The 11,865-nt window shown below is 29.1% G+C and overlaps 1 protein-coding gene and 1 pseudogene across 3 annotated transcripts; one reads left to right on the top strand and one right to left on the bottom strand.

The window, feature by feature from the left end:
- Positions 1–3,030: 3,030 nt before the first annotated feature.
- LOC111009419 (protein RALF-like 33 pseudogene) lies at positions 3,031–3,571 on the bottom strand (annotated as a pseudogene).
- Positions 3,572–6,556: 2,985 nt separating this feature from the next.
- LOC111009501 (small ribosomal subunit protein eS21y) lies at positions 6,557–9,038 on the top strand. 3 transcript variants are annotated; one of them, XM_022282595.2, is made up of 4 exons: positions 6,557–6,689; positions 6,835–6,924; positions 7,023–7,155; positions 8,760–9,038. In XM_022282595.2, exons 2-4 carry the CDS (start codon positions 6,875–6,877, stop codon positions 8,823–8,825), a joined length of 249 nt encoding a protein of 82 aa, XP_022138287.1. In that variant the 5' UTR covers positions 6,557–6,689; positions 6,835–6,874; the 3' UTR covers positions 8,826–9,038. The 3 variants fall into 3 exon arrangements, with proteins under 3 accessions (XP_022138287.1, XP_022138288.1, XP_022138289.1); XM_022282596.2 differs by having other exon boundaries at positions 6,576–6,694; XM_022282597.2 differs by having other exon boundaries at positions 6,617–6,684.
- Positions 9,039–11,865: the final 2,827 nt, after the last annotated feature.

Below are 11,865 nucleotides of genomic sequence, written 5' to 3'. Positions count from 1 at the left end.
AATTTTAAATTTAGGATTAAAGGAACAGATTTATGAGGAAGAGATTAAGGAAAAAACATGATTTTTTTTATACTCCCACCTAATTAGATAAAATTTTAAATTTACGATTAAAGGAGGACTACCTAATTAAATTATAAATTTAAATTATAATCCTAATCAAAATTAGGGGAGATATTAAAGGAGAGATTTATGTTAACTTTTCAAATAATTAAAGAGGAAAAAAATAATTAAGAAAACAAATCTAAATTAAATTTCAAATTTGAATATACTAAAATTAATGCGATATAATTTTAAATTTTAGTTAAAAAAATCTTCAATGCTTAGTATTTTAAATTTGAGATTTCGTTTCTCTCCATTCCAATTTTTAAAATCGTTTCTAGCTCAATCTCGCTCTCGCTCACTCATCTCTCGTTTTCTCTCTCTCACTCAATTGTCTCTCTCGCTCAATTCTCTCTCTCTCAACTTTCTCTTATTCAACTCTCTCTCTCTATCTCCTTCCCCATCCCATGGTAACTTTCTTCCTCTCCTGAGCCTCTTGGAGGTAGAGATAAGAAATAAAGAAAAAGAGAAATAAGGGAGGAAAACGGACGAAAACTAAAAATCTATAAAATGAGGTAGAGTAAGGAGGGGCATGGGAGGTCATTTGGCAAAGTAGGTGATGTGAGCAATAACTAGAAAACTTGTGTTTTGAGAAGAGCAATTAAAAAACTTAAGAGGGCCTCACAGGAAACTTATTTTGTCAATTTTCCCACTTTAGTAAAATAAGTAAAATAACAACCACATTTAGTTTTTCAAATATAGCATTTTTTCAACAAAAAATGGAGGTCCAATTTTAAAACTACAAATTTTAAAACTACAACTTTACCGTGCAATATATATGTTATATATCTTACTACTGATATATGTCTATAATATACCACTGATATAATAATGATATACAATTGATTTAGTTCTGATATAACTATGATATCTATTGAAGTTCTAATATGACTTACCACTTATATCGTATGATAACCATTGATTTACCATGTTGATACAACATTTATATATTTGTGATATATACTTGATATGTCTCTAATTTACAATTGATAGACAAGTGATATACCACTGATATAACTTCTTATATATGATTATATGATTTACTACTAATATAGCATTGATATATATTTGATATTATATTTAATATGTTTCTAATTGACCACTAATATACATTTGATATAACCATGATATCTACTAATATAATTATGATACATGTGTGTTGATATAATACTACAATATCCATTATTTTTTCATATGAAAACAATGGTGCAAAAAAAAATAAATATAAAGTTATTATATAAAAGATTTATGTGGATCATGGCAAAAAAAAATAGAAAAAATAGAAATTTGATATACTTTATAAATTGAAACTATTGATATCCCTTATATTTAGTATCTAATTAATATTAATTTATAATAAATGATAGTGATATAGTAATAAATATTATTGATAATATTAGTCTATCAATAAAAAAAAATGCATTTTAAGAGAACTGGACACATAAAAGTGACTATTTTGATCCCTATTTTTAAAATTTTAATATAACTTCTACACATAATAGGAACTTTTTAGTATAAAGTCGTTACATTTTAAGAGATTTATTGAGTACAGTGTCATGTTGAAATTGTAATAGAAAAATAGAGATTAAAAATATGAAATTAAGGGGCCATAAAATAGTTACTTTTTAAAAGAATAGAGACTCAAACGAACATTTGAAAGTACGAGAACCAAAATTAACTAAAGTTAAAAATACAGTAACTAAAATGACCAAGTGTGACCATGCTAATAAACTTTAATAATAATGATTAAATAAAAGTATTTCAAAACTTATACATTAAATAGAAACAATGATCCATTGTTCAAAGATTAAATTTTATAATCTAACACATACAAAAGGCCCCACATTTTTTTTCTGAATATGTATGTGAACTCAATATCCAACCGTTGTTGGTTCATTTGACAGTATGAAATTTGTAAAGAGAATTTTCACTCAACTATAGGCTATAGCATAAATTTGTATATATTTTACATCATATTTGAGTTTTACTTTAATATTGATTATAGTATTTTTGTAAAATTTTAAACTTTTAAATTTAAATGTTTGGACTCATTAGTCAATATTGCTGAGAATTTGTATGTGTTTAGAAAGTAAAATTATCCAAACCATTTGCTAGTACAAGAAAAAAATTGGTTTACTTGATGAATTGACATTACATGCTATCGAATTTACTATATTTCAATTAATATTAAAGTACTAATCTCAATCAAAAGATTATGAGTTTGAATTTTTACATTCACATATTTGTACTAAAAAATATCAAATTCTCCTGTTATGTTTATTTTTAGAAATTATCAAATTCTATTGAGAAACTATGGAGAATTTGAAAGTTGAAACTTGAGAGTAGTTTTTCAATAAAATTTAATCTTTTTATTTTTCGAGTTAATAAATTATTGGGCGTTGTTTGTAATAAAAAAAATCACATTAATTAATTAATAATTGATAGTGATTCTTTTTTTTTTTCTTTGAAAATGTATAATTGACAGTGATTCGAATCACTTACAGGAAGATACAGAACTAATAAAATTCCATGTCAATTTGATCTAGTCTGATTCGATTCCACGGATCTACTACAGAATCAAACTAAACACAAAAACATTATTAGGAAATAGAGAATCCAAACAAAAAACAAAAATGCAGAAACTTAATCAGATTGAAAGCCTATCAGAAAATTAAAATTGACGGGATTCGATTTTGTTTTCGCTTACAAATTTTATTAAGAAATTTAAACATTTTACGAATTAAATGTATTTTTTAATAATTCTCAAAATTATATAGAAATTTTTAATTTTTTCTTTCAAATGATTCGAATCATTCTTAAAAACTATACAATTTTATTTTTCTTTATTAAAATCAAGTAGCAGCTCTTATATGCCTCAAAATCTCTCGAAAGATTCAAACAACAAGAAGGAGGAGGCGAATCCGTATGATATGAAAAATTAAACAAAGATTTTATTTAACATCATGTTTGTTCAAACTTAAATCTCTTCGAAAGTATATAATATCGCAAATAATTTATCCGAAAAAGTAAAAAAATCATCGCCTACATCGAGTAATGGCGCTGCAGCCGCGGGAGTAGGGATTCGCCGGAGCTCCCGGCCGGCAATTGTAATACGACGCGCCGCGGCGGGAGCACGGCACGGTGTTCCTCCGCAACGCGCCGTAGCTGATGTAGCGCGTCGCCGTTGCCAGAATCCGGTGGCCGACCGTCGCGAACTGGAACGCGTCGCCGCCGAGCACGCACTCAGCGATCGGTCCTCGGCAGGCGGATTCCGGCGGAAGGAGAAGAAATTGACGGTCTCCGGTGAAATCGACGGCGGTGGATGAAGAGAGCGGCAGATAGGAGGCGGAGATTGCGCAGAGCAGAAGGAAGCCATGGATGCGTGAATTTCCCATTCTGAGAATCGGGCTCGGTTGGAGAGGGAAAGTGAAGAACGTGGCGATAAAATTGGGGGTATTTTAAGGAAATGCCACTGGATTTGAGGGATATTATTGAGATTGCCACTTGGCTTCAAAATGACTAATATTGATGGTTGCTTTCTTGCGTGTTAAGATTGTCTGCCTCTTTACCCGCAGTTGCATTTGCACTAATCAAAGTCGCCACGTTTCATCTTTATTGGTATACGGTTAAATTACCATTTTAGTTTTCTAGATTTTGAAGTTGTTTCTTATAATTTTTTTAAAGTTTTATTGCATAAATTTATTACATGTCTTTTAAAAATATAGTTTTGGTGATTCCTGGTCAAGTTTGAGATGGGAGTATTTATTGTAGGAGTATAAGGGTGCGTTTGATTGGTAATCAAAAAACAGAAATTTAATGAAAACCAAAGTTGTATTCTATTTTATAAACTAAATTTTATTTTAATATAAATTTATATTAATTAATTTATTGATATTTTTTTTTATGAATTTTGTATAATTAGTATTTTATAAGGTTATACAATTTAGAATACATTTCCATTTTAACAAATTTATAATATAAAGTAATATATTTACCAAGTTTACAGGATCGAATTCACAACCTCTTGATTTGAAGTATATGTCAATTACCTTGAGCTATTAATTATATAATAAAGAGGAAAATGTGTAACTTTAATTGAGAGGAAAAAAATAAGAGGAATAACATGGGTGGGAATTTAGTCACTTACTTTTTTTTTCCCTCCAGAATTAATGCCTACCTTAGGTAATAATTACGGATATATGGACCGCCCGTCTCTCTATTATTTTATTATCGGTTTTCATTTAATTGCTAAGTTGGCAATTGATGCGGCGTGATTATCGCCTAAAAAGTGAAATTTATTCATGTGAAAGGACTATTTTGCAAAAGAAAAAAAACGTGGAATGCAATATTTTCTGGTGCCATGAATCTCCAAATTCTTTTGTGAGCGGAAAAATATCTTAACCTGTTGAATTATATTCATATTTGCAACACAAATGTTTAAATTGGTGATGCAAATACGAGCATAAAGATAATGAAATTTTCAAAAATGGGAATGGAGAATGTACGTTGTCACCTCAACTTCGACCTGGTGGTATCTTTTTTAGTATGACAACATGGGAAGGTAGGAATTCGAAATCTTTTGATTGGCTATGCATGCCTTAATCAGTTGGACTAAACTTATGTTGGTCATTTTGATTATCAATCTTCGATTTTCTCTAAATGTATTTTAAAGCTCTCAATTAAATTCTACTAAAAAAAATTATTTAACAAAAAATTAATGTATTATTAAATTATTATTTTATTAATATAGCAAGACACGTGAACTTCCATACAATTTAGATACGTATACAACTCACAACTAATCCATTAGCAAAACTCAACTCTAATCAACAAAATATATTTTGTTCAAATAGCATGTCGGAGTAATATGACTGGATATCCAAACATGTCAATACAATAGTAATTTAATGATGCATTATTTTTATATTATCAAAACTTAACTATTTTTTTCAAATAAAACGATCTAGTTGAGAATTTTTAATAAGGACAAAATCTAAAATGTTCAAATATGAATGACCACCTCAAATATTAGGAACCATTTTGTATACATAGCATATTTTTAAATATTTGTTCCACCTTAATTAAAATGATTAATTGATGTTCAAAAAATTATTAGTTGATCCATAAAATTTTATTATTCTAATTTTCTATTTGAAAATGTCATATATTTATTAATATTTAATATAAAACAATTGAAAAAGGGAAAAAAAGTTATATACGAGTAAACTAGTTAAGTTATGTCACATTCACAAAGTCATATCGAATAAAAATAAAACGGTATTTCATCCTATAAAATTTCAAATATTATATTTTAGTTTGAGAATAAAAACCCATTTTAACATTTTCCTATTCACATTTAAACAATTTATTAAACGAAAAACTAATATATGTACCTATGTCCATTTTTCTAATGAATAAATATTTACATGAATGCATATTTAAAAATTGAAACTGAATCCAACTTTAGATGCATAAAGTTTGAAAATAAAACTTAAGTTATTGTTGAATGTTTAATAAATCTTTTAGTAAAATTATAAAAATAGATTTATACGTTATATTTAAGAATTAAAACCAATCCATTTTATAAAAAGAAAACCTAAACATTTTTTTTAGATAAAACACCAAACAATAAAGTATTTAAAAGAAAAAATATACCAGCAACTAAATATTTCAATTTGTATTAGAACCTGGTTGTTAAATGTAAGACATTTTCCTATGTCGGAAATGAATCGACATTTCTATAGTATTAAAAAAATTGACAAAATATAAAGGAAAAAAAACCACTAATACAAACATAACATTAATATTTAAAAATTGAAATGCTTGTTTATTATTTTAAATATTTTGTTATGATGTTTGAGGTAGGTGTCTAATTGGTTCTTGGAGTTTCAAAACAAATACTTTTGGTCCTTCAGGTTTAAAGTAGGTGTCAACTTGGTACTTGAAGTTTTAAAATGAACACTTTATCCCTCAAGTTTGAGAAATAGTTCTAAATGGTCCCTGATTTTTTTACTGTTAATTAACTAATATTAAAATGACGTGGCAAATTGCAATTAAATTGTTTATTGTATTTGTTGATGTGACAAATTATATTAATTAAATAATATATATCCGGTATAAATGGCGGACGGACGGTGGTGGCAAAGACGTGGTGGTCATTTGTCACATCAGTAAATACAATAAACAATTTAATTGCAATTTGTCACGTAATTTTAATATTAGTTAATTAACGGTAAAAAAGATTAATGACCATTTAGAATTATTTTTCAAATTTTAGGGACAAAAAGTGTTCATTTAAAACTTCAGCGACAAGACCAATTATACACCTATCTCAAAGTTTAGGGACTAAAAGTGTTCCGTCTGAAAATACAAGGAGACAAAAATTTATTTTGCCCTGTATTTTATAATTATGCACAAATACCCATTCACATCTGCTTTATCAATCAATTTATTTTTTCTTTTTTTTTAAAGCTAAAATGTTATACAAATAATCCAAAATTATATTTCGGCTTAGGGTTTCTCTTTTAAATTTAAGGGTTTTATCGGCTCGCCTCTTTCTTCCTCACGGATAGCTCGTTTCCTCTGGTGCGGTGCGGTTTGTTCTTCTCTTTTACTTCTTCAAATTGAATCCATTTTCGTTCCACTTATCTGACTCCAAAATTTAGGGTTTTCGCTTTTTTGGTAATCACAACTGTATGTGTTCTTATGAAACACTGATCGGTTCTTTTAAAGCAGGTTTTCTAATTCTAAAGAAGTAGTTGATACACATATCAAGATGCAGAACGAAGAGGGAAAAATCACAGAGCTTTATATTCCCAGAAAATGGTTCGTAAGATTATTATTATTATCTTGCTTTGATGATTTTGTGGCTAATTTTCACATGGTTTGAACTTTATTAATGGCTTATTGTGTCGCTGATGCAGCTCTGCGACGAATCGGCTTATTACTTCAAAGGACCATGCTTCTGTTCAGATCAACATTGGGCATGTGGATGAGAATGGCATCTACACCGGCCAGTTCTCCACTTTTGCTCTTTGTGGTTTCATTAGAGCCCAGGTGATTTTTCCTTCCATTCCTCAGCCACTCTGTCTGTCTGTCTCGTTGTTGTTTTATCTGTAATATTTGATTAGCTGCTTCAGTTATTTACTCGCTTGGTCTCTTCTAGAGTATTGTGTATAGATTTGTTACTTCGAATTGGAACAGAACACATTATCTTACTCCTTGTTTTGATGTACAAAAAATCCAATTCAGTTCATGCTGACTTGGGATTGTATTTTGGTCTGTTATGTTAAAGTATTGTTTGAGAGTGATGAATTAATCTTGCTCATGATTTCATCCGTCGTTATTTGGTTTTAGTTCTCCTAGAAATGGTGTGCAATTGAGCATGGGTTATTTTTCCTTGCCCACTTGGTGCTCTTCTGGCTGTGATTTTTTGTACACGAACAGACGTCTGAGATGTTCGTTGCCTGTTTGATTTTGAAGCACCTATTTTGTGACTGGACTGCGGTAGATAATTGAAACTAATTATTGGCTGTTGACTAGTGAGAGAAGCCATGGTTGGTGTTTTGAAGGGGCGATTCCCCAACCCCCTGAATCGAGGTGCTCTTAATGAAGCACGCATGCTACTCAAGCCCAATTTTTTTTTATTAATTTTTAGAACTTTCCAACTTTTAAGGAAGAAATCAGAAATATTCTTAAAAAAGATGTTAGTTTTTCCCTACAATCTCTAATGGAAGCTTTCTAATTTCTTATACTATTTTTCTTCATATGTAAAGGAAGTATTTACATGCTCGTTTGGTAATGTTCTTGTTTCTAATTTTTTTAAGAAATCTATGAATTTTTGCAACTAATTATGTTTCTTATTTCTCATTTTTTCTGGGGAATATTCTCAAAATTGTATATTAAGTTTGGAAACAACAAAAACAAATTTTTCTTCCTTCTGGTTCCCATTTCCAATTTGGTTCTGAAACATAATTAAGAACATTGTTTCATCTTACTTGAATTCATGAATTTTGGGGCTATGCAATTTATTTTTCTTTATTAAAATGAAGAAACAGGAAAAAGAAATAGAAACTTACTAGTTACTGAACCAGCCCTACGTTTCTCTATTGTGTACCTCACGGAAAACGCTCGCCCTTGTGCTTCATGCTTGAGCTCTGGAAGATTATTTTGCTTTAATGTCCCTCACGCTTTTAAAAGTGTACTGGCCATGGGTAGAGTAAGAAGGTTGAAAGTGAACAAAAATATCCTGTCCATATCTAGTCTAGTTATATTTCTATCCCTACATTCTGAAATTTGGGCTGATGGGACTGGGAGTTTGAAGCTTCTGTCGATGTGAGATTGATGCTGCCAATCATTGTTTGTACTTGTCCATTGTCTCGTTATAGTTCAATCCCTATGCTTTGGAATCTGGCCTGATGGGCGTTTGAGGCTTCTATCATTGTGAGATTGGTGATTCTATGGTGGCTTGTACCATGTCTCTATATTCGGCCTTCTTGATTCTGTTCCACATGTTTCATGGTCTTTTCTGATATCAGCTTGTCTTAATCTTCAATTTTCATGTTCTCATTTTAGTTTTCTGTAACTATTGGGTAAACAATAATGAGTTCTCTATGGTGAATATTGATATACTTATGGTTCTTTCTCTTATTTTCGTGCAGGGAGATGCTGACAGTGCCCTGGATCGGCTCTGGCAGAAGAAGAAAGTCGAAGTGCGTCAACAATAGATGATTTGCTGTTCTGGTTCATCTCTATATCAAAGTTTTCAAAGATGGAGATACACTTTCAAAACTCTTCCTCTCGTGTTCTTCAAGTATTTTCTTTTGACAATTTAAACTCATTTATTTAAATGCAAACTCAACTACCGCTGAGACAGTCCAAGCTTTGATGGGCTATGAGAAGGTGAATGAAATATGATGAACTCTAATGTTCCTTGAAAATTTTTACCAGAGTGAGGTTCTATACGGAAAGGGTCGATATGGATCATTTACAGGTTTTGATAGATGGAAAATGTAGTTCATAAGGGAAGAAACATAAAATAGTTACAATTCAAATTCACTAGATAAGGGGACGAAAATGCTGTTACATGGTGGCATTTTTTGCTAGCACACTGATTTTTCTTGTGTCAGTTGATGTTAATAGGCTTGAATTCATCTGCACAGGTATAGTATAGCAAGTCTAAGAAAGAAATAAATGGCTGCCTTTGAGGGCTTCTTGTTTTTTGTTTTTGAGTTCAATTAGGGGATTAAATTCTTACTTTGTAAATCTTTATTTGGTCTATGAAACGTGTACTTTAGAAACTTAGTTTCATATAAATACATGAATTAAAAGTCCTCTATTTCTTAAATTATTTTGGTTTTACGTGGAAATGCATTTCTAATATAGTTAGTCAAATAGAAAATATCAACACGTAAGAGGAAGGTGTAAATAGGGCAATGACAAATCCGATTTCTTTGATTAAATTTTTGGAACCAAATAAAAACAACGTTAAAAAATATATTTGGTCTCTATACTTTCGCTAATGTAACAATATTTTTTTTTGGAAATTTGTGTGTTCGAGTTAGTTTGCGTGCACCTCGATTAATCATTGGTTTATTTGTAACGATTTAGTCCATGGAGTTTAAAATTTGCAACAATTTAGTCCCTATCGTAAAAATTTTTAATAAAATTAAGTGTCAAATTTTATCATATAATAATTTAATTTTTCTAATTCATAAATATAATTGATTCCTATTGTTACTTTAGTAAAAGTATACTAAAGGACTGAAAGTGCTTTTTAATCTAAAAACAAAGTGAACTGTAAAGGTAAATTAGAACTTGTAAAACATAGAAACTGAATTGAAATTACGCTAAAACTGGTGATTAAATTTATAATTCATAATTTATTTTACATTCATGCTTAACTTAATGACTCAATTTTGATCTTAAACTTTTAATTCCATCTCAGTCAGACTTTATGTGTGAATGTATGATAAGTTCATTACTATACAACTCTACTCGGTATTAAGAGAGAGTTGAGTATTAATACTACATCGGTATGTAGATCTCTTGTGTATACAAGTGTTTGTCGGAGCATTTGACATCAGAGTCAGAATTCAAATATTACCTCAACGCTCAGCAAATTTATTTATTTATTCAATTTTTTTATTCTTGATTTTGATATGTTATCCTATGCAAAAGAGTTAAAAGAGGAAGGAAAGGTCAAAGAAAAGGATCTCTCTTCTATGTTCATGTTGGGTGGTCTTAATTTGATGAAAGCCTCAAACTTGTTTTCTTCTATTCTTAGAACTCATTATTATCCATTTTGCTCTCACATGCATAGTTGAATTTTTTTTCCTTGTTGTATTAAACTAATGGTTCTTTCAGAGGCTGAAAAGCCAGTCGACACCAAGTTTGCCTCCTCCCTTCAGAGGTAGTTTTGTGGACCAAATATCAAAATATTTGACAATTTCTTTGATAATAAACAATTTTTTTTAACTTAATTGAAGCTTAAAATATGTTTAAGAAACGAGGATCAATGAATTTTCCATCCACTTTGATATCTTATTGAATAAAAATGGTGCTATTGTTCTTCCACTGATCAAGAATTTCGATTTTGGGGAAGCATCGTGATCATCCAATAAGATGAGTTTCAATTATTTCAAATGCATCAAGAACCATAATTTCAACCATCGTAATTAATATTGACACAATACATATAAGCGGATTAGTCTAGCTCCAAAGAAAAATTATTACCGATTGTCTCAAACCATAAATATTTGACAAATATTATTATTATTTATTTGATCATAGAACAAATAAATCGAAAAAGTCATAACTATAATAAAAACACTCGACCAAGAAGTTTGTTCAATCGGTAGAGAGAATGGCATACATTTCATATGGCTAAAGAAAAAATATTTATAAATTTTCTTTATAATTTTCTTTTTGAGATTCCAACTTCTCCATATTTAGTCTTTGCCATTTGGGCTAGTTTAACAATGTTTTATATTTTGGTTGTGTCCCTTCAAATAAAAAAGACAAAAAAATTAAAAATAAAAATAAAAAACGGATCTATCAATTTTGGCACATGTCTTCACAACACTTATTCCTTGACAAAATTAATAAACAATAGAAATATTACTAGAAAAACAATAAAAAATAAAAATAAATAGTGAATGATTCTTAGTAAGATTTTAAAGGTTCATGTCGAAAGAAACGTTGAGATTTCAATTTTGTGATAACATCAATGGAAATATTGATAAAATGTTGATGTTTATGAATATTTTAAAAAAATAATATAAAAATAAAAATTCATAATAAATAAATATTTAACTCTTTTTAAATAAATTTAAAATTATTATTATTAATAGTATGCTATATATTAATGATATTTTGCTTTATACTATGTAAATTTCTTTTTTCCATATTGTAAAAATGTCAAATTTGAACCAATCAACCAATAGAAATGTTGAATTCAACATTTAATTACCTTGATTTTCGTGTTTCCAAATTCAAGATTCTCTATACTTTTATTTTATTTTTATTTTTGTGACAGAAGATTCTCTGTACTTTCAAGTGAAAACAACTAAATTTATTACTTATTACTATTATATTTACTATCAATGTGTGTGTGTTATAAAATTATTCTTCATAATCATATCTTTTCAATTTACTCAACTTTTCATTACATTAACAATACTTGTGACTCTTTGTTAAAAAAAAAAAAAAACTTGTGACCCTGTCAGAAAAAAAAACTATATTTGTGAAATTAAAATTAATAAAATT

The sequence above is a fragment of the Momordica charantia genome, assembly GCF_013281855.1.
Source record: "Momordica charantia cultivar OHB3-1 chromosome 5 unlocalized genomic scaffold, Mcharantia_2.0 BLBB01000005.1, whole genome shotgun sequence".
Lineage (NCBI taxonomy): Eukaryota > Viridiplantae > Streptophyta > Magnoliopsida > Cucurbitales > Cucurbitaceae > Momordica > Momordica charantia.
This window is presented reverse-complemented; position numbering and strand designations above follow the sequence as displayed.

Bases quoted from the DNA above. Each gene is read 5' to 3' on its own strand.
- LOC111009501 (XM_022282595.2), top strand. From the start codon at position 6,875: ATGCAGAACGAAGAGGGAAAAATCACAGAGCTTTATATTCCCAGAAAA. The intron at 6,925-7,022 runs GTTCGTAAGATT...TCGCTGATGCAG, and splicing joins CTTTATATTCCCAGAAAATG to CTCTGCGACGAATCGGCTTA. The intron at 7,156-8,759 runs GTGATTTTTCCT...ATTTTCGTGCAG, and splicing joins GTGGTTTCATTAGAGCCCAG to GGAGATGCTGACAGTGCCCT.